The 21,729-nt window shown below is 51.2% G+C and overlaps 1 protein-coding gene across 3 annotated transcripts; it reads right to left on the minus strand.

The window, feature by feature from the left end:
- Positions 1-1,148: 1,148 nt before the first annotated feature.
- On the minus strand, positions 1,149-20,106 carry SIDT2 (SID1 transmembrane family member 2). 3 transcript variants are annotated; one of them, XM_074304159.1, is made up of 27 exons: positions 19,588-20,106; positions 17,422-17,543; positions 16,893-17,057; positions 16,755-16,800; positions 16,413-16,514; positions 16,221-16,304; positions 15,881-15,980; positions 15,644-15,709; positions 15,326-15,419; positions 14,853-14,905; positions 14,025-14,096; positions 13,488-13,559; positions 13,210-13,272; positions 12,198-12,304; positions 11,849-11,922; positions 11,674-11,740; positions 11,380-11,453; positions 11,142-11,265; positions 10,571-10,688; positions 9,922-10,058; positions 9,434-9,542; positions 8,155-8,231; positions 7,629-7,675; positions 7,169-7,274; positions 6,158-6,268; positions 2,709-2,822; positions 1,149-2,502 (listed from the first exon to the last, which is right to left on the minus strand). In XM_074304159.1, the coding sequence occupies exons 1-27, from the start codon at positions 19,768-19,770 to the stop codon at positions 2,440-2,442; spliced, it is 2,550 nt and encodes an 849-aa protein (XP_074160260.1). In that variant the 5' UTR covers positions 19,771-20,106; the 3' UTR covers positions 1,149-2,439. The 3 variants fall into 3 exon arrangements, with proteins under 3 accessions (XP_074160260.1, XP_074160261.1, XP_074160262.1); XM_074304160.1 differs by lacking the exon at positions 13,210-13,272; XM_074304161.1 differs by lacking the exons at positions 14,853-14,905; positions 15,326-15,419; positions 15,644-15,709; ... (5 more) ...; positions 17,422-17,543; positions 19,588-20,106 and adding an exon at positions 14,496-14,516.
- Between the last annotated feature and the right edge of the window lie 1,623 nt (positions 20,107-21,729).

The raw sequence follows: 21,729 nt of genomic DNA on the forward strand, positions 1-21,729 counted from the left end.
TGGGGGGGGGTCTCTTTAGAGCTCTGCCAGAAAAGGGACTTTTAAAACATCCCTCAGAAGCACAAATTGGAGGCATCCCGGGGAGGCCAGCCAGCACGGTCAGAGACTAGAGATCATACCATAAGAAGATTGGTTGGGAGGAGTAGTTGCCATACCAATAAAATTGTGGAACCTTCCAGAACGGATGCTGGGCCTGTGGTTAAAGATTCCCTGGGAATCTGGGCAGAAGTTTGCAAATGGACGGATTCTAGCTAACTTCACAGGGAAAAACTGCCCAAAGTTTAGAGGAGCAGATTCTGAATCACAAAAGGAAAACTCCTTAAAAAGGAGGAGTCCCAAAGTTGGATGAGCAGGCTGCTCAGGTGGAGGCTGTCCCTGGTACTGCAGGAGGAATTTATGGATGGGTAAGATTTAGACGTCGGACACTAAAAACTGTGGCTCACCACTCTAATGGGACCTTGTAACTGAATGTGGGGGTTGCAAACTCATAACTTATGAATAAATATTTGATTTCTATCCATTTATATGTCTATATACCCAGGGTCATGTAAAATTTCTTTAGCAAAAAGGGATCAAGAGAGGAGAAAGTTTAAGTCTCTGGACTAAAGACTTCTGAGGTACTCCCAGCAAGCATTACTAAGAGTATGTGAATTTTGGGGCTAAGGAGGAAGCTGATAAGAAAAACAAAAAAGAAATCAGAGAACTTAAAAATATATTCCCCTACAATCAACACCAACCCAAAACAGTTGAGGACTGGATGCAATGGGTATCTTTTGTCTGCTGTTCCATCCTGACTCTTTGTGAGCACATTTGGACTTTTCTTGGCAAAAGATACGGGAGTGCTTTGCCATTTCCTTCTCCAGCTCGTTTTACAGATGGGGAAACTGAGGTAGAGTGAGGTGACAGTTGTTAAATGTCTGAGGCCAGATTTTGGGCTCAGGTGGTCCTGACTCCAGGCCTGGCCCCGGTACCATCCAGCTGCCCACAGTGACTCTGGGGCCACCATCACCAGGTGATTCTCCTTCCCTTGGGGAAGACCTTGTCAGTGGTTTTCAAGCTGGCTTCTTCTTCCAGACCGGCCCCTCTAGCTTCTACCCAACTTCCCACTAGATCCAGTCCTGGACGGGCAAGCAAAAAAAGCCAGGAAGTGAATCTGCTCATTCCTTTAATTGAATGCAATCAGTCATTCATAGAAAACAGAGATTCCATCGTGATGTGGAAAATAGACATAAAACAGAGTTCTTTAAAAAAAAAAAAAAAAAAAAAAAAAAAAGCAAGACCTCCAATGACTTCCCTGGGAAAACTGTAAGAACAAAGTTGGGAATCCTACATCATGAGGCCTAGCCCCTTTCTCTGTCTCTCTTCTCCCACAATGGCACCTGGATCAGGGAGGAAGGGCAACTGGGAGACAGCCAAGGCCAGTGGGAGGACCTGGCCCCGGCCGGAGTGTGAGCTAGACTCACTGTAAACGCCAAAGTGTGTGTGTGTGTGTGTGTGTGTGTGTGTGTGTGTGTGTCTGTCTGTGTCACATCCCCCCAAATAAAAGCCTGGAAGCCAGGCTCCAGATCCTACCTTGTGGGCCAAGAGCAAGCCCGTCCTTGCCCTGACTGCCCTAGGCACTGCAGGAGGCTGGAATGGCTCCTATTCTTTGTAATCCTCCTGTCCCTGACCCTTGGTCTTGGGGCAAGCAATGGCACTGAGGGAAGCCCCCCTGGGAGTCGGCAGGCACAAGGGCACCAGGGGATGGAAACTGAGGGAAGAGATAGCCTGAGAGATGCTTGATACTCAGTTCCAGGAGGCAGAGGCTATGCATCCAAGCTTTCTTCTTCATTTAAAAACAAAAAATCCCAACCCGCATAAGCAATCATCTCCCATGGAGCTGGTGGCAGGGAAATTGCTCTTAAGGGCCACGCCCCTTTCTTTACCCTCAGATGCCAGCCTCTCAGTTCTTCCCTCCACCCCCTTCAAGCAGATAAGCCCAGCTCAGGACAGCAGCTTGGAGGACCTGACCCTGGTTCACACACACACATATTAAAAGAACTGGAGCTGGACGGAAAATCAAGCCCTGACCCTCACCCAGAACTGCAGCAAAAAGGAGGATTTGGGGTTCCCAAACAGAGGGCTCCCCACAGGAGAAGGGAAGATACTGTTCCTTCCCTTCCCCCATAGACAGGCTCTTTGAGAGGCCCAAACACTGAAGAGGAAGCAGCAAGTTTGGCCAAAGTTCAAATGGGCCTTGATGGCCCAGTCCCCCTTTTCCCCAGGTACAGCTACAAGGAGAACATGACTGTCCCCCAGAAATGTCCCAATGCCTTCCCAGGAAACCAGGCAAAAAAGGATGCTGTCGCCCTGAGGCACTGGGCAGCAGGTCCCCAACAGCCAGCCCCCCGCCCAGCCAGGCTCCTTCCAGGGCCCACAGGGAGGGGGTGCAGCCGCCCACTAGAAGACGTAGATCTTGTCCCGCTGTACAGTATCTAAGTCATCATCCAGGGTCAGCAGCACCTGGAGGAAAAGCGAGAGAAGCTGGGCCAGAGCTCCAGCCCCAGGCCCACCCCTCTAGTCCCTACCACAGCCTCACAGAAACCAGGGGCAGACACTAAGGGGCAGACCCAGCCTGCTGAGCCGCAGCCACGGAGCTCAAACCCACCATCCTCAAACTTGACCCCGACGATCCCTTCCCATTCCTTCAGAAAGGGGTAAACAATTACCAAGAAGGACCCAAACATGGCAATGGAGGAGAGGAAGTGCCAGATGTCATGGTCATCAAAGAAATTGAGCAGGATGCAGTCCCGATTGTGCTCTCTTGACTCGGCAGGAGTTTTCTGGGGAAGAAGGATAAAGATGGGGAGAATCACCTACTGCCCTCTGCCCACAACTCTCTAGGCAGGGATTTCCTCCCATTTCAGTCAGCATTCTTCTAATTACCCAGGCTGGAAACCTTCGAACCAGACTCCTTCTCCCTCATTTTTCGTAGCCTATTCTTCTACAAGTATCAGATTCTTCTTCCCACCCCACACAGCATTCTTTCATGTTTACATTTTCAGTTTACTTATATGGATACATGCTGTTTTGTTCCCAAGAGAATGCATGCCCTGGCTTCTGCCATCTTCGTCTGTGTATTTAACTAGTGCTCCGAGTAATTATTTTTGGTTTGGTCAATGGTTTCCCTGGTTAAGGTAAACACTGCTGACCAATGAGATCTACAGCTGGTTTTGTTCTGAACCCTGGAGCAGGAGTTGCCTGGGCCACTGCAAGACTATGTTGTGCCCAAAGTGGCAGAACCCGTATATGTCAGAGACAGGATGTGAGCCCAAGGTTTGCCCAGTCTGCCATGACGGATCTTTCCCACAAAGACCCAGAGATGAAGGAACTTTAAGAGTCCTTGAATTTGGCCTCCTTATTTTATTTACAGATGAGGAAACTGAGGTCCAAAATCATGCCCAGTATCATACAGCTAGTATCTGTGGTAGGATTTGAATCTGGATCTTCCTGATTCATTATACCATGACACCCTTTATCCATCAATCAATGAATAAATAGGTATTTATTAAATTCCTATTATGTGGCAGGCATTGTGCTAGGTAAAGTAAAAGAATGGAACAATCCCTCCTCCCAATAACTTTACATTTTTTGTTTGTTTTGAAGGCAATCAGGGTTAAGTGTTTTGCTCTATCATTCTAATGAGAGAGACAAATACATATAAAAATATGTTCTACGTGAAGTTGAGAAACACACAGACACAAAGTCACAAATATTAGACAGCTTGAGAGGGAGACTCTTAGGAAGAATCATAAAAAGCTTCATGAAGAAGGTGCCTGAAATTCATCTTAAAGGAACAGACAGATTCTCTGAGGCAGGGAGGCAGGAAGGAATGGAGGGAATCAAGACAAAGGAAGAGATATGGAAGATGGAGTGCCCCAAGGAAGGAACAGAGATATAAGAGATGTAAGGTGCATTGGACAATGGGAAGATTGATTGAGGCTAAGTTTAAAGAAGGAGAGTTTACATTTTATGAGAGATAATAAATAGGAACTGAAATTAATGGGAGGGAGGAGAGGAGTCACATGGTTAGATTGGTACTTAAAAAATTACTTTGGCCACAGCTTGGAGATGGACTAGAGTGGCAAAAGACCTGAAGTGACCAGTAAGGAAACTGTTGGAATAATCTGGCTGAGGGATGATGAGGATCTAAATTAAGGGGAGGATTGAGGGAGAACAATAATGAGTTCAAATCCACGCCACCGAGTCTAAGATGTCTCTAGGACAACCAGAATTGTGAAATGTCCAACAGTTGATTGGTGATATAAAAGTGAACTTAGGAGGGAAGGCCCTGACATTCAGGAAGAATCAGAAAAGGATCCACAAAGAAGTTGGCACCTAAAATTTATCTTCAAGGAACCAGCTGTGATCAGACTGGTGAAAGGAACATCAGGAGACAGGAGTGTGGAGAAAAGCCAGAGATAAGGGAGGAGAGGGGAGGTTAATAGGGTCAAGGGCAGCAAAGAGCTCGAGAAGGATTCGGATGAGAAGATACCGTCAGATTTAGCACAGAAGGTATTCCTGGGAATTTCAGGGTTACAGCTGACTGATTAAGTTCAGAAGCCAAGAGGAGACATGAGTGAGAGCACAAGAAGTAGAGGCAGAAAATCTGGATAGCTTTTTCAAGAAGTTTGGCTCAGAAAGGGAAGAGATTTGCAAGGAAATAGCTTGAAGGGATGGTAGGACCTAGTGAAGAATTTTTTTAATGGATGGGGTAGACTTGGATATGTTTGAAGGCAGCAAAGAAGGAACCAGTCGACAAGAGGTTGAAGATTTGAAAGATGAATAAGGATACAACTAGTGGAGAAGACAGGAAGGGATGGAACAGGAAATCAGCACGCTCTGTAGCTTGATAAATGCTTGGGTTACATTGAACACTTTTTCAATGTTTCTTTCCCATTCCAAATAAGATAAAACAAGAAAAAGAGATAAATTAAACATGGCTCCTACCCTCAAGAAGCCTAGGATGAGAGATGAAAAATGTACATAAATATATAAGATAGAATAAAAATGCTCACTTGACCTCCTTGGCTTGAAGTAACATTTTTCTTTCTCTTTAAAATATACATTTTTTTCCAAAAATCTTTAGACATAATAAGCATGTTCCATTACTTTGTAGAAGTAAAATTTTCTAGTCCAGAGGAGTTTCTCTCCTCTGAGCTCCTCTGGTTCTTAAGGATCTAACCCTGACATCTGTTTGCCCTTAATATACACTGCCTTCCATTATGATATTTTTTCCTGGTGGAGACCCATTTTCTCTAGTTACCCTGAGGACGGGGACCATATCTAATCCCCCACATTCATTCATTTACCCATTCAACACATTTAATATATAGTAAGCATCTACTATACAACAGGCATTATGCTAAGTGCTAAAGACAAAGATTTTCTGGTCCATGTCTCCAAGGATTTTACATTCTAATTGGGAATTCAACATGTACATGCAAATACATGCAAAATATATTGGCGATGGGGACAAATCAGTAAAGACCTCGAAGTAAAGGAATTGGAACTTGAAGTCAGAGATTCTAAGTATTAACAGTGAAGTGGAAAGCATTCCAGGCACAAGGTAGAGTCTTGGGTAAATGTGTGAGAATAGGAGATAGAAAACTGCATAGAGGGAATAGCCAATAGGCCAATTTGACAGTGTTAGGCATCTAGTAAATGTACAGGGATACTGAGAATTACAGAACTGTAGACTTCTAGAGCTAGAAGAGCTCTTAGGGTTTAGCTTGTCCAATTCCTTCATGTTATAGAATCCCGGACTCGGGAAAACCCATGCTCAAATCTTTCCTCGGACCTGAGCAAGTCACCTAACCACCCAGCCTCAGTTTCCCCATCTGTAAAATTAAAATAATAAGGATTAAAGGAGATAATATATGTGAAGAATTTCACAAATATCAAACTGCTGGAAACTGTTGTTGTTTGCTATTATAAACATGGACATGTATTCTAAAACAATAGACATATTAATATAGGTATGGGTGAGAAAAGACTGTTTACTCTTGTCTTTGATTAGCCTGATCAAGGTGTAAGGCTAATCAAAGACAAGAGTAAACACCAGAGCCCACATCTTGTTACTTGCTCCCTACTCCTAACTAACTCTTCATTCACTCACCTGCCAGGTACTGAGTCCCTGGAAAAAGAAGAAAAGGGCAAAACCCCACACCACAGAGGTACAGATGATGCAGAGGAGAGGGATGAGTTTGATCCTTTCCCCACTCCGGAGCTGAAGAGAAAAGCAATAGGAACAAAGTTGAGAGCAGTACCCACTTGAGCACCCAGGAGTCTGTGATCTAACCTTTTTGGCCCCTCTCCCAGAGTCCCTGTTTTTTGCACTCTTCCCTCTGAGCTTTCATCGAATAGTTTTTCCACATCTAGCAAAACCTGGCCCTTCGTTGTCCTTTTACAGCTCAGTTCCACATCTTATCTCCCCCAGAAAGCCCACACATTCACTCTCCCTTGTGTTCCCATGCCACGTGTCAACAGTATTCCTTGTTTCCAACACTGGCCCCCATCTCCCCATCAGTTAACAACAAATCCTCCAAAAATAGGGACCATAGCTGATGAGGATCCTTCCACATCATCAGTGCTTAATTAAGATCCTCAAACTCTCTCCTCACCACCTCCCACTCCTAGGCATTTAATGCGATGGAAGTTCCTCCAGGTAAGCCGGACTCCTACCTACAGCCAGGCCTTCAGGCTTCAGAACTAAGCTCCCAATACTGGACTTACTGATCTCTTCCTCCTCTGAACTCCTACTCCAATAACTATTTGTACCACTTAACTGGCACTTAGCATAGATTGTCTTAACCTTAAATATTCTATGAATATTAAACCATGGTCCAAGAGACTAGAAGCCCTGATAGTCAGAGATCTTTTCTTAGCTTGCAGCTCTATCTTCCCACCAAACCTGTTGCAATTATGAATATAGAGGAATTAAAACACTAGGAAGGACTGGCATACAAGGGGCACCCATCACTCCTTCTCTCTCCCACCCTGCTGCACTACCTCAATGACCAGTTCAGGGCCTGCAATCTTGGTCCATTTTTATGTCAAAGTATTAAGAGATACACAATAATTAAGAGGAAGGAAATTCACTCCCTCATCCCTCCCACCCTTGACTTACCTTCATGATGATATAGAAAGCAAAGTAAAGAAGAAGGTTGCAGATGCCAATGGCTAGCAGGTAGGAAGCAAAATCATTGGGACGCATGATGAGCCCATAGGCAGCACTGCAGGGAGAAAAGAGGGCTGAGAAGGCAGGGATCCACATCCATGCATCCAAACACCTGCTGTCTCCTTAGAATGTGGGACTGAGACAGGGTCACTGCTTAGCCCCCATGACTGATTGCCTCAAAACAGGAGGCAGCCAGGAGGATTTCAGAATGTCTGGTCTCTATCCATTTACAGGAGGGGAAGGAGCCCCTCTTCCCTGGGACCCAGGATGGAGGGAGTACAGTGCTCAGAGTGGAATAAGGGACCTTCTATCACTCCCCTAAGAAATCAGGAGAACAGGAAGAAGAGAGGTCCTGTTCTCTTCCTGGTTGCCACCTGCCCCCAGCCCTGAAAACTGCATATCGACTCACAGTGACCAGTTGATGATGTTGCCCATAACCAGTAGCACCATTCGGTCCTAGAGAGAAGTAAACCCAGGGACAATGAGACAGAGTAAACCCAGGGATTACTTTAGTAGATAAAGAGCCTGTTCCTGCCTCAGACACTAGTTACGTGACTAATCATTTAACTTCTTTCTCAATTTTAGTTTCCTCGTCTGTAAAATGGGGGTAATGATAGCAATTATCTGAATGAATGTAGGGATCAAATACGATAATGTAAAAGAGCTTTGGCAAATTTTAAAGCATACAGGTTGACTCAAAAGTACTTGTGCTTTTTAAAATAATCTTTATTAGAACTTTAAATGGTACTAAGACTTTTGGAATACCTGTTAGCTATGGTTATTGTAATAATAATATTAACAACAACAACACGGATGGATAGAGAGAGGGGAAATGGGAAATAGAAGGCCCCAATTATCCAATCCTAACAAGTGCCCCCAAAGAGGCAGATATAAGGACAGAGGAGAGAAAAGGAAAGTAGAGCCTTAGTACATACCACGTACAGGGGCCCACTGCACTGCCGGATACAGTCTGTGTAAACCACATGAAGAATCCGGCGGAAGATCCCAGAATCTGCAAGAAGGGACAAAATTTGTGTTGAAAGCAAGAAATTTGAAGCTGCAGAGCTGTATCCCTCCTCATACTCAAAGCCTATAACCTAAGTCCACAGTTAGGAGTCCCAACAGGCTCAGCCAATATTAAGACTTCCTGAGCAGTGGGGGCCAGGAAGGACAATAACAGTAACAATTTGTCTAATAATTTACATGGTACTTTGAGAGGCAGTGTAGTATGGTGGATAGAGAGCCCAGCTTGGAGTCAGGAGGACCCAGTTTCAAGAACACATACAGACCAGGTGACTCTCTAAATCTGTCTGCAAGTTGCAAAAAACAGTTGCTAATCTGCATTGATAGAATTTCCTTACAAGAAATCCTCTACTCTATGTGTAAAATATTAACATATTTTGTATTGTCATTTTTTGCTGTTATTAGTCCTTTGTTCTCTAAGAAGACTCTGACAACAGGAAGGTGATACCATGACATGCACCTGAATTGGATTTAAGGGAGGGAGGATATGGAAGGTCACCTGCCTCACTTTGTCCTCCAGACAAATATATAGATCTGGACCACAGGAGATAGCTCTGGATGCATAGCCTTTTTAAGTTAAAGTCTTAACAGGTCTCAGTTTGACTGAGGCCACACCCATTCAGTGTTTAATTGCACTGAATTAATGCAATTGCTCAGACAGCAATTGAGACACAAAATTTTCTCTTTCACCTAATTTAAAAAAAAAAAATCTAAATAAATAAATCTGGGAGGAAGACGCTGAGGGGTCTTCTGAGGGTTTCCAGCCAAAGTAGAAATAGCAGCTATTTACATTCAAACTGAATCAATCAGGACCCACGATGAAATGGGGTTTGGCCTAGGACCTATAGGTGGTGCAGCAAGGAGAATTCAGAGTGGTTTTGGTTTAGGCTTGGTCCTTAAGAAAGAAATCTAGACAGTGAGCCCCAAGATATCTTGAAAAGGTTCAGAGATCCAAAAGAAGAAGAAGAAGAAGAAAGCTTTTAAGAGCATCTGTAAGGATTTTTAAAATTATAACATGTACAAAACAGAAAAAGAGCAGACACTAACTAAGATTTCTACTATAGCCTGAGATCATTCTGTCCGTTTTTGTCTCATACACCCTTCTTTATCCACTCTGGTCTGTCCCACTCTCTACCGCCAGAGACAATGTCTTACCATCATCACAATTCTCACCCTGGGCAATTTTCTTACCCAACTTCCAGCGGCCCATATAGTAGAGCTGGGTACTAAGTAGGAGCGTAGCAATGATGTGGATGACCGAGAAGACAATCCAGAATGCCATGTTCCCTTTGCCAAATACCTATTTGAGGAAGGTTGGGAGGAAGTGAGGAATAATGTGTATATGAGACAGAGATAAAGGAGGAAAAGGAGAGAAAAAGAAAGAGAAGGGAGAGATGGAGAGGGAAGGAAGAAACACACACAGAAGAATATATGACAAAGGACAGACGGAAGGTCCACATTCAGGATACCTGTGTACAGGGGGCAAGGCCCAGCCAGGAGGGGAATGATCATGTCTGAGTGGCCCCAAGAGAGGGAGCTTGGGAGTGTTCTTCACTTCTGGGCTGGGGAAGTAATAAGGGAAGGAACCTGGTCTCCAGGGACGGGGGCAGGCAGGACAGTGGCCCTCGGAGGTAAGGAGGGGAAGGAGGTCAGATTAGGTAGGAGTAAGGGGAACTCACCACCCCCAGCACAGAAAAGAAAATGACAACGGCGAGACAGGCATAAGCACTGTAGGCACTGGCGTTGATGTCGGGGTGCCGCTTCTGATACAGCTTCAGCATGCAGAGCCCGGCGATCATGTACATGAACGATGTGTCTGTAGAAATAGGAGCTTTTGAAACTCCAAAACCTGGGGCCTGGCCAAGCCCATGACCCTTAAGCTAAGGTCTCTTTGCTCCCTACAAAGTCACCCATTTAGCAATCACTGCATGGGAAGGCTATGTTGGGAGCCCCTTGGCGAGTCTCTACACAAACTCCCCAAGAACTGACTCCTCTTGGGCATCATTCAGAAAAGCAACTGGCTCTACCATCTAGTACCTGTGTTATCTTTAGCAAATCACTACCTTGTGTGGACCTCAGTTTCCCCATCTGTAGAATGAGGGGGTTTGACTAGGTGATCTCCAAGCCTTAAATCCTAAGATCCTATGAGAAGGGAGAATAGTCCCTAACCAGATCTGGGGGGCTGTTCTCTGTGCAGCAAGAGTTCCCCTAAAAGGCTGAATCTTGAGGGCTCCTACCTAAGGGATGGGTACTTTTTTTTTTTAAGGCAAAACTAAGAGAGACATAGATGTATAGGCAAGTTCTCTGGGAATGAAAAGGAGGTTTTACCAAACTGAAAATTTGTATAGTTGGGGCAAACATGGTAGCATGCACTGAGTAGTCCCTCCATCATCAAGGCTGTACCCATGGCGTAGAAAAGCCCAAAGTGCTTTGGGATTCCACATTCCTATTCCAAAGAAAGAAACCAGAGTTGGAGATCAAACAGAAAGATGGAGATACAACAATACCCATTTATTAATAGCCTACCACATGGGGAGGGTTCTGTGCTGGCAATGGGGGGGTGGTTAAATGGTCCCTGTATCCAGGAGCTTACAACCGACAGAGATATCAGAACACAAACACATGCAGCAGCATTCCACAATGGGGGCACTGAGACTCTGAAGTCTAGGGGCTGAGGAGGATGAGGGAAAGCTGCATTTAGAAGATGAATGGCTAATTAAGGATGCCTTTCAGTGACCTGACAGAGAGCCTGGTGGAAAGGAGGAGCTGAGAATGAGGTGGGGAGGAAGGGAAGGGCCCCAATCCAGCTGGTGACAAGGAGGGTTTTCTCTTTCACTACGGGGAAAGGGTGAGGTCCCAGGGGGTCTCCGAGGAAGGGCTGGGAGGGCCCAGTTCTTACCAGGGCATAAAGGTCATTTCGCATGAGGGCCCGGTTGTAATTGATTTCTCGTTGCAGGATGATGAGGAGGAAGAGCAGCCCCAGCAGGATGTAACCCAGGTTACTGAGAATATTATTGAAAGCACTGGGACAGAAATCAAGGAGCATTACCCAGAGGAGCTGCCTCAGTCTCCCCCCCAGCTTTCCGTGGGTTCCCACCATCGTTCTCCTTCCCTGGGCACTTCCCCATACCCCCTACCTGAGGTTGCCCAGGGGGTGGGCGCAGAGGAAGTTGTAGTAGCAGATGTCCTGATTCCCTGTGACATTCACCACCTGCAGCACTCCCAGAGAGCAAGAAAGAGAGGGATGATTGATGACTGAGATTTAGCTCAGGCTAGCCCAGAGGGTGGCCCAGCCCCCCCCTTCCCCACTTCTGACTCTTGTGTCAAAAGGAGACCATGAGGCATCTATCAGGAGGGCCCCATCTCTGGGGGACAGCCGAGGAAGAAAAGAGGCCTAGAATTTGGGGGCAGGCAGACTCTGCCCCTCTTACCGTCTGGTAGGTGATCACCAACTGTACCACTGGGAGGGCATAGAAAACGGCAATGGTGGCGATGTTCCTGTGCAGGGAAGGATGGATGATGAACGAAAAAGACTGGAAGAGGATCCAGCCCTTGCCCCTTCCCCACACCCCCTCCCAAAAGCCAAACCGGACCCCTTCCGCTCACCAGAAGTAAATCTGGTACTTCTTTCGAAGGACCCGTTTGTCCTTCCGGGCTAGGTCTGCTACATACAGGTATTGCTGTGGGGGAACAAGAGAACATGACTGAGGGAACAGCAGGAGGTCAGCTTTGCCCAGGGCCTTGGGAAAGTCCTTGAGAACAAGAACAAAGGTTGGACCCCCTTTACGGACGGACCACGGCCCAAGAACAAACTCTTAAATGAGTGACCACACTGGCTCCAGGTGTCCCTCCCCGGAGGAGCCAGCCTCAAACTGGATGGTGTACCCCGGGCTGGGCCCCTGCCCTCGGCCTCCTCTGAGGCTCTGGGCCAGAGACGCATAGGGCAGCCCCGGACCTTGGTGCGGATGACGTTTTTGTCCGACTCGATGTCCGTCAGTGTGTCGTAGTCGTCCTCCTCCACAGAGCTCAGGGAGTCCAGCCGAGGCCGGCTGCCCACGGGGTCTAGGGGGGGAAGGAAGGTGAGAGCCGCTCACACTGTGGCAGGACCCCTGGGAAGCTGGCCCCTGCTCACCTGGGGCAATTGTGGAGATTACAGAATGGGGAGGGGCTTATTGGGGGGTTAGGATGGGGAGAGACCGAGGGGAGCTCAGTGTCCAGGGAAACCACATGTCCTTTCCCCTTGTGGTACATGAGGAGTGAAGGGGACAGATGGTCAGGCGGATTATTCCCCTGCCCCATCTTCTCCCTTAGAGAGCGGGACACACCGAACCCGCAACACTGAGCCCACCTCAGGCTTAAGGCAAGGGGATGATTTCCAGGGGCTTCATGCAGATTAGAGGTGCCACCATCTCCGTGTGTTCTGAGAGGGCAGGGCTGTGGCACCCGGGGAGCTAAAGGTCCAGTGCCCTCTGGGGTGCCACGGGTGGAGACCACCACCCATCAGCCCACTTTAAAACCTAACCCTGACACCCAGCCCAGCAAGGGCCCCACAGCGGTAAGAGAGCATCATTAGTGGGATCCTCTCTAGTCCGGCCCCAATTCCCTCCGCAGCCAGAGGGAAGCTGATGGGTCATGGGTCAGTGCTTCACCATGTGGCAAGGTCAGCCCAGAAACCCCTCGTAGGAGAGTCCTGAGGAGGAACGGAGGGGGATGGGAAAGGCCTGGATGTGGGCACCCACCCGCTAACGCTGTAACCGACAAGGAAAAGCGCCAGCCTCTCTCAAAAGACACGGAGGATCAGTTATCACAAATATTACATGATAACATATGCGGACAGGGCATCTATTGAGCATCTTCCCAAGCCCCAAGGACAGGGCAGCCCCAAGCCAGGCCACGGCTTCAGCCAGCCCCAGTGCCCACCACAGGCAGGAGCTGGTTGGCAAAGCGAGTGCTCTCCCCACATCTACCCATGGCAATGCACAGCTGCCGCATCTGGCCAGAGGGGAGACGTCGCTTGAACTGGTCATGTCCTTCAAAGGAAAGGGAGAGTTACTGGGAGGGCGTCCAGGGAAAGTGGGGGGACCAGGCCAAGGAGGGAACGTGGAGAACTAGAGGTCCGGCCCCGATGCCATTGCTTGTAGAGAAGGGGAAGAGGAAGGGACCTCCTCGAACAGACACACACTACCTCTGGCCCAGCCAACACCAGCCCTGGCACGTTTCTGCCCTGCCTCTGCCTGGCACTCACCCGAGTAGCTGTAGGAGACGTCCACAGAGCCAGTGCTGTCCACTGCTCCGTCAGCAGAGCTGGAGCCATTCTCTGTGGAGACCAAGAGACCGATGAGGGGAGGCAGGTGGGGTCTGGCCAGGAAGATACAAGTCTAAAAAGTGCCAGAGATGGGGCAGCAGGGGACTTCCCTGGGGGTCTTTACATTGGATAGTGATGGAGATTAAATGGCAGCGGGCAGTTTCACCTACTCATTTGGGAAGACAAGATGATCACGTGATCTGGTGGGTCTTAACCTTTTCTGGTGAAGTCCACAGACCCCTTCCCAAAATAATGTTTCCAAATGCGTGAAATAAAGCATGTGGGATTACAAAGGGACCAGATCATATTGAAATCGTTTTTGCAAAAATAAATGAATAAATAAGGAATAAAGAAAGGAAAGATTCACCAACCCCAGATTAAGAACTCTTGTCCCCTAGGAGAGGCCGGCTTAAAATGGCCCCAAAACAGCTAGGTTGTGGGGGTGGGTCAGAGGAGGAGTCTTCAAGGAGCACCTACCAAAGGAGCCATAACTGTAACCTTCATAAGGGGCAGAGCCAGGGAACGATTCAGCCAGGACTCGAGGGTGACCTGCAAAGGAGAAATCAGAGCCTGATCAACACCTTAGGCAGTCACAGGCCTGGACCTGACGATATAAGACAGAAGGGGCTGGGGACAGGCAGACTAAGCCTGGAGATAGAGGCTTGGAGCTTCAGGGAAAAATAATTACACAGCCAACCAAAACCACTTGTGTTCCCTCTCCCCTTTTCCCTCATCAGATACCCTGTTAACCTAAATAGGGTAAAAACATCCTGCCAATAGAGGAATGGACACCAGGACCCCTCAGATCCCACCTGGCCATAGTTCATGTGTTCAAGTGCACTTAATGAGTACAAGTGATATGCGAGGCCTGGTGCTTCCCTCCCCCACTGTCTCATCCTGTCCCCTGAGAGCCCAAGGCCCTAATCCCACCCAGCACCTGTAGCTTACCAAGCAAAGAGGCTGGAAGAGAAGGTCACAAACAGGAGAGATTGTTGGGCGCAGGGGGGAGAGAGAGAGAGAGAGAAAGGTTACGCTCTTGTGAAATGGGACAGGCTGGAAGACAGAAGGCCAGCAGGATTAAAAGAAGAATAAAGCAAGGAGCAGCTATGTTTTTCAAGAGGCAGATGGGAAGTGGAGGAGACATAACCTCCGACCCTCATCCTCACCCCTTGGGTCTTAATCTATGGAAACCTCAGCCAATTGCCTTTGGCCAGAAGACTCTGGCCTCTCAGGCCCAGGACCATAAGGCCCAGAGACTCTGCCCCTCTCCCCCCAAGCCTGCCAGGACAGTGCCCTGAGAGGTACCGCTTTCTGAGCAGGGACGGTCCATTGCCACCAACAGGGTCTTCTTCCGTTGCCTGTGAGAAAGGATGAAGGGGTTACAGGGTGGGGTCTAGGCTCTGGATCCCTGCTACCTTCTGTCCACCCTCTCCCTCCCCGCTGCTGATCACCAAGTCCTTTTCCTTCTCCCAAACCCAGCCTTCTCTAGGCTGAAGGTACAGGGCTCAGAGGAATGGCTGGGAGAGTGAAGCTTCCATTTTCTCTATCGGGGGAATTGTGGACTATGGGCAACAGAGCATCCGGCAACCGGTTCTCCTCCTCATCCCATTCAGTTTGTCTTAGGGGAGTTTGGGGGGTGGGGGGGTGTCCCCCTGGGCAGGAACAGCAGAGCAGGGGAAGTAAAAGGGAACAGGGGAAATCTCCCTGACCAAGCCCACAGGTCGGCTGGACTGGCATCCAAAGGCCGAGAAGGCCCGGCCCGATCCGCCCCGGCTCACCTCCAATTCTCCCAGCAGGCCAGCAGCACGGTCAGCAGATAGAAGGACAGGAAAATGCCCAGGCAGAAGAGCATGCCCCCGACATATGCCTCGGCTGGGGACAAAAGGAGGGGGGCAGAGGTGGGAGAGGGGGATCAGCACAGGGCTCCCGGACAGCTCAGGGGGGCCGCAGGGACACAGGGGCCAGCGCCCCGCCTCTCGATGGGCTGGAACAGCCGAGGAGCGCCCGGCAGGCCCGGGGCAGTAACTTGCCGTGTCCCTCGGAGGAGGCCCCAGGCCCATCCCCAGAGCCCCTCCCCGCCGGCTGGCCACACTCACACGTGACTGCTGGAGACACCACAACGCTCAGGGTTTTCTGGTGATGCCCTTGATCCACCGGTTCATCTGGACGTAAAAGTCAAGTCAGTGCGGGAGGCCTGGAGTGTGGCCTGAGGCTTGAGGGACCAGGCAGGAGAGAGGCTGACACCCCCACCGTCCTGAGCCCCGCTGCACGCCCCGGCCGGCCTCCCACGGCTCCTGCGCCCTGCGCAGCCCAGCCCGGAGCCCAGCCCCTACCTTCCCCATAGGGGTAATAGGGCAGGGAGCCCCCGCAGGCCTGGTCCTCGGTCTTCACCACCACCACCACGTAGAAGCTGTTGCTGGGAAAGTCCTTCCGCTACGGAGCACACAAGAGAACCGGCCTCCCTCAGAGCCCGGCCGTCTGCGGACTCACACCACAAGGGACGGGGAAAAGAGAGGCGGGGCCGGGGCCTTCACACCCCAACAAAGGGGCCCAGGGAAGGACCGGGCAGACCAGAAGAGACAGCACACGGGCCGACAATGCAGAAGAAAAAGGGAGGAGGGGACAAGGTCCCGGGGACGGCCACAGCCCTTCAGCGTCCAGGGGCCGGCCTACCTGCACAGTGATGGCTGCCTTCTTCGTCATGGTCTGGTACATGCCGATGAAAGCCACGTTGTTGTCCAGATCATAGACGGGGCACTACGACAGGGGGTGGGGGTGGGAGGAGCGTATGAAGGACTGAGCCTTATTATCCCTTTAGGGAAGCCTTGCCCCCGCTCTAAGGGAAGCAGGTTCGGGCCCACTTACCAGGATGTCCTGGATGGAAATGACTGAGCAGGGGAAAGCCTTGCTGGAAGTCACTTTGACAATCACCGAGTCTACTCCTTCTGGGAACTCATACTTGAAGTACTAAAGAACAGAGGGGCAGACGGCCTTCTCTCAGAGTAGGCTCCTCTCCGGAACGGCACTACCTATGAGCTTTTGGGGGTGGGGCCCGCAGGAGGCAGCACGCCCAGCAGAGCTGTTGCCTTTTCTGAGCTGATCTCTTTGCCGGGTTTGTGCCGATCTGAAGGCCGAGTCTCTGTACCCTCAGCCCCCCAAGGCTTGGCACTCAGTGTACCACAGGCAGGACTGCCGGCATGAGTTTACCTGAGGCTGCGCTGCAGTGGTGTTAAAGCTGAACTGTTCACCGGTCCTGTGGGGCAGAGAGAGAGGAGCGTCACTCTCAGGAAGGCGTCCCCTCGGGCCGCCCCTTCCTCTCCCAGCAGTCCCAGCCCTGGCTCAAACCTGAGCACGAAGTTGTCCATGTGGCTGACCCGCAGCCGGTAAGTGGTGTTGAGCAGCGACAGGGTGGACACGTCCACGTAGAAGAACTGGACCTCAGCCTCACTCTTGGTGGGCGGCTGGCAGAGAGTGCGCGCCACATCCTGGTACCGGTACTTACGCTGGTAGCTGTGGCCCAAGGCGGGGAGTCAGCGGGAAGCTGCTCTTTCCTCCCCTAACCACCTCCGCCCCCCCAAGGTAAGTCTGGCCCAGAGGGCCTGGGTCCGGAGGAAGGGCAAGTTGGCAGGAAAACTTGGTGGGGCCTTTCCCCGGATCTGGTTACTCTGCCCCACCAGCTCCGGGCCTGGGCCCACAAACACTCTCCTCCAGGTGCACTTAATATGTGACTGAGTGCCTGGATTTAGGGCAAGAAAGTGCTTTAGCCTTGGTGGGAGGGAGCTCTCCGAGAAGTGCGGACAGTTTCCTAGCTGTGTTCCTAGGGGAGGTGGGGATGAGGGCCCGTCCCCCCCAGCAGCTCCCACATGGTACTCACAGCCCCCGGAGAATCAGCGGCACCTGGAAGGATACCACGGCCTCCTTCTGTCGGACCACAAACAGCACGGGGGCCTTGTTCTGCTTGTTCAGGACGTTCACAGACACCCGCACGCCCTCGGTCTGGGGGACAGGCGTTTAGTCAGCCCAACTCTCCCGCCTCGTTTTCCTAACATGACCCCCTCCCGGCCAACATGGCTATTCTTCTCCAGTGCCGGGAGGGGGCAGGACTCAGGGGTCAAGGCCCAGGGTCCGTGCTCCCTGCCTACACCCGAGCCAGCAAGTCAGCGGGGGCTTCCGCCGGGGCTGTCCTCACTGATGCAGCGGCAGCTTCGGGAGAGACGCCGCGGACTCAGTCGGGAGCCCTCACTACCTCCATGAGCCTGAATAAGTCACTCAATTTCATCCCTTGGTCTTCCGTGTCACCGGGCTGGCCGCACCGCACAGGCCCGTGGGTAAGCGTGCAGTGAGACAGAGGCCACCAGGCGCTCCGTGACTGACTGAAGCGCTGCACAAAGGCCAGATGTCATCCGGCGGGAGACCGGGCCCTCGGCCTCGGAGGGCGAACGAGAGTGCCGCGGAACCACGAGGGCCCGTCCTGGGTGAGGGAGTCTCCTCCCTGGAAACCAAAGTGCCAGAAGGGCGGCTCCTATCTAACAACGAGCCGCGGAGGATACCCCATTTCTGACCCCAACTCCGCCGGCTTTAGACCAGGTGAGTCTAACCCGGAAGTTTAAGCCTCGGTTTATCCATCTGTGAAATGGGCAGACCGTCTCTCAGTGATACAGAGGAAGAAAGCTCATGGGCTTTATGAAGGAGAGAATGGTGATAACTATCAGGGGTTACTAGAGATAAGGACCCCCTCTCCCCCCCCCAGGAAGAATCTACATGTCCCAGGGGGTAGGATCCAGAGCCCCGCCCCCAGACCCAAAGCGAGCTCCAGGTTGGAAGAGAAATAAGGCCCCAGTCTGAATAGAGAAAAGCTACAAAAGGTCAGAGTTCAAAGAACAATCTTCCAGCAACGAGAGCCAGCCAGCAGCAGAGACTAAGCTGTTCCTTTTCCCACCAGAAAAACAAAAAGGTAACAGGTGTCTCCAAAGTTCTCAATGGGGGGGGGGGCTACTTTACACTGTGGAAGGTTGTTCAGGACTCCTCCTCCGTGGCTTTTACTTATGTAGTGTAACAATTAACACTGGCACACCAGAAAATTAAAGGACCCCTATCATTGCGGAACGTTTCGGCCTCGCAGACCCTTCGGAGACTTGGAGACCGCACCTGGAGACCGAGTAGTCTCTCACGGCTCAGACACCGAAGGGCTCTCGGGGAAAGCCCGCTCTGGATGACCTCTGGCCCCGAGGCCGCAAAGTTCCCAAGTGGCTCGGGCCCACACCCGGACGTCTCTCAGACCCCACCAGGGCAGACCTTATCAGGCCCTCCTCAGGAACGCCTTAAAATCACGCAACAAGGTAGCTCTGAGGGTGCGGGTGAGTGGGGGGGGAGCAGGGCTTCCGGCCCAGACCCCTTCTCCTCTGATGGAGCCCCCCCCTTCCCCGCAGAGCCGGGGAGCTCTCGGGAGAGCCGCCCGGCGGCCCGGCCTGCGCCAGCGGGGAGGTGGGAAGTAACTTTTCTAATCTCGCACCGTCGGTGACCTTTCAGCCCCGGGCCCGGCGCAGCCCCTCGGGCGGCTCCGCACAGGGCGGGGTGGGGCCCCGAGCCCGGGCCAGCGGGAGGGGGGGGGGGGGCCGGACGCCAGAACGTGGGCAACAGCTGGGAGCAGCAGGTCCAGGCCCACCCAAGCCCCGCGTGGGGCCCCGGAAGGAAGGAAGACCGCGAGAAGGGAAAAGAGAAGGAAGAAACTTCGGGACTCCCCGCACTCCAGCTCCGGAAAAGAAACAAATAAAGCCGAAAACAAAACCAGACAGAGCGGGGGAGGAGAGGGGGAAAAGGGAGGGGGGGAGGGGAAGGGATTAAGCAAGAAGTCCCTGGGGCCCGGAGCTCCGGCCCGAGGAGTCGGGCCGACGGCAGCGGCCCGAAGGGGGGCGGAGGGAGCAAGGCTGGGGGGCGGCCCAGCAGCTGCATCGCCTGCACACGGGGGTACGCGCCCCACACCAACGACCCCCCAAACCGCGCGCGGGCCAGAGCGCGCTCACGGCGCCCGAGCGCTCACCCGGTTTCGGGTCACGGTGTGGTTGAACGTGTAGATGTTGACCAGCTCGCTGTTGACCTCATCCTCGTAGACTCGCTCAAACTCGGCCTCCTTCTGGGACACGTTCTTGGGTCCCGGGGCCCCCGGGGCGCCCTCGGCCGCGGCCAGCAGGAGCAGCAGGAAGGGCAAACCCACGGCGAACATGGCCCCGGCTGGGCGGCGGCGGCGGCAGCGGCGGCGGCGGGGAGCGCAGCACCTCGGAGGGGCGATGAGCTTCTGGCTGCAGCCTCCAGCATCTCACCGGGACCAGAACTTTAACCCCGGCCTGAGATTAGAAGATGCCCCCTCCCTGAAGAAGCGGAGACGCTCCCAGGGGCCCCCGGCGGGGACAGAAGGGGAGGGGGGCAGAACTCCGGGGAAGGGGCACCGGCCTGGGCTCAGCACTCGGGAGGGGCTCCCCGACCCCACCGCGCTCCGCACACCCGGCGGAACGAGAGCAGAGCCGGCAGCGAGGAGCCGGGCCGGGGAGGGGGAGGAGACAAGCACCGCCGCTGGCGGAGAGCCCGAAGGCACTCGAGGAGGGGGTGGGGCCGGGGGCGAGGGCGAGAAAAGGTAGAAGGGGGTGGGCGGTTTCCTTGGGGGTGCGGCCCCTTTAAGGCCGGGAGGACGCGGCAGTCTCCAGCATTCAGAACTCCAGAAAGTAACCAGCTCGGCCCGGGCTGTAAACACCAGTGCGGCCGGCAGGCTGACGTCAGGGGAAACTGACACAGATTTAAAGGGACAGGAACCTGGCAGAGCCTTAAAGGGACCGCCGCCAACTAGTCTTGAGGATGAAAATGTGATGCTTCCCCTTTCCCATTTCTGCACTCGTGCTTCTGCTCTCTTCAAGCCCCCTGACCCACTCCGAATGGATTAAAATAGGCAGATAATTTGAAGAAGACTCGCCAAGCATCCCGTTAATGAACTCTGTCCTACCTGAAATGGACACACTTTCCCTTTCCACTTTTCCCCTGGCTACGTTCCAAATGGGGGGTGGGTGTGGGTAATAAGGCTCAATTGAATGACCTCTGCAGGAGGGAAGAGGAAGAGAAACTCAAAGTAAGGGGCAGATGAGGGGCAGGGAGTGAGGCAGTGCGTCATCTCTCAGCTAGGCCCCCTCTCTCCCAAGTAACCTGCTGCAGATTGGTGACAGCCTCTATTCACAAACATTTGTTAGATTTGCTAAGGCTAAAATGCCAAGATAAACAATGCAGAGTTCCAGCTCCTAAGGAGCTTACAGTTTTGCCCTTTACACGTCCTCCTTCTAAAGGAGAAAACACTTAACCATTTTTGGGGGGAAAAGCCCTGAAACATCCCATAAAGAGAGCACCCCCAGGCCCCTTTTGTGTGGACTGCATTGGCAGTTAGGGTCTTTTGAATCTCCAAAATTTCCAGATTTCAGACAGGCCCCATTTCTTCTCCCAGTTTGATTCTTCCAGAGGAAAAATCTGAAACTGTGGAAGGCATTTCCTCTATTTTCACACACACATACACAATCTAACTACATAACAGCTAAAAGCTGGGATTTGAATTTATGACTGAATTGTGGATAAAGTCTGCTCCAAATCTTTTAGGTAGGAAATAAACTGTCATCTGTAGCTTGCAGGAAAAAACATATAAACACAATACAGTGTGTTTCCAAATACTTTGCAAACTAGGGAGTGCAACTATTGTCCTCATAACACAGGTTCAGCACCAGACTTAAACTGGTTTCTTGATTCCCAATTCAGTTCTTTTCTTGATTTCTCAAGAAGTAGCATTTTTTTAATTGTGTTTTGTTAGAGATTAGATCATGTAAATTTATAGCTAAAAAAGGTCATGGAATTTAATAATAGCATTTACATTAGAACTTTAAGTTTGCACACTAATTTGATCCTCACAACAACGCTGTGAGTTGGGTGTTATTTTTTACATTTTATAGTATGAGGAAACAGACTGAGAGAAATTAAGCCCAGAATCTCATTGCTAAGAAGTATCTGGGATGTCATTTTAGAGCAGGAAGGTACTCCTCTGGGATCATCTAGTCCCAAGCCCAAGACATTTTTCCTACAAGGAAACTAAAAAAGGCCACAGAGGTAATAAGTAGAGCTAATATTTAAACTCAGTTTCTGAATTTAAAACCAA

The sequence above is a fragment of the Sminthopsis crassicaudata genome, chromosome 3 (assembly GCF_048593235.1).
Source record: "Sminthopsis crassicaudata isolate SCR6 chromosome 3, ASM4859323v1, whole genome shotgun sequence".
Classification (NCBI taxonomy): domain Eukaryota; kingdom Metazoa; phylum Chordata; class Mammalia; order Dasyuromorphia; family Dasyuridae; genus Sminthopsis; species Sminthopsis crassicaudata.

What these genes read in the sequence shown, in the direction of transcription:
- SIDT2 (XM_074304159.1), bottom strand. Translation starts at nt 19,770, where the DNA reads ATGTTCGCCGTGGGTTTGCCCTTCCTGCTGCTCCTGCTGGCCGCGGCC. An exon ending in CCGTCCCTGCTCAGAAAGCG is followed by an intron (nt 14,097 to 14,852) that starts GTACCTCTCAGG and finishes TCTCCTTTGCAG; the next exon opens with GTCACCCTCGAGTCCTGGCT. An exon ending in TCTTTTCTGTGCTGGGGGTG is followed by an intron (nt 9,543 to 9,921) that starts GTGAGTTCCCCT and finishes TTCCTCAAATAG; the next exon opens with GTATTTGGCAAAGGGAACAT.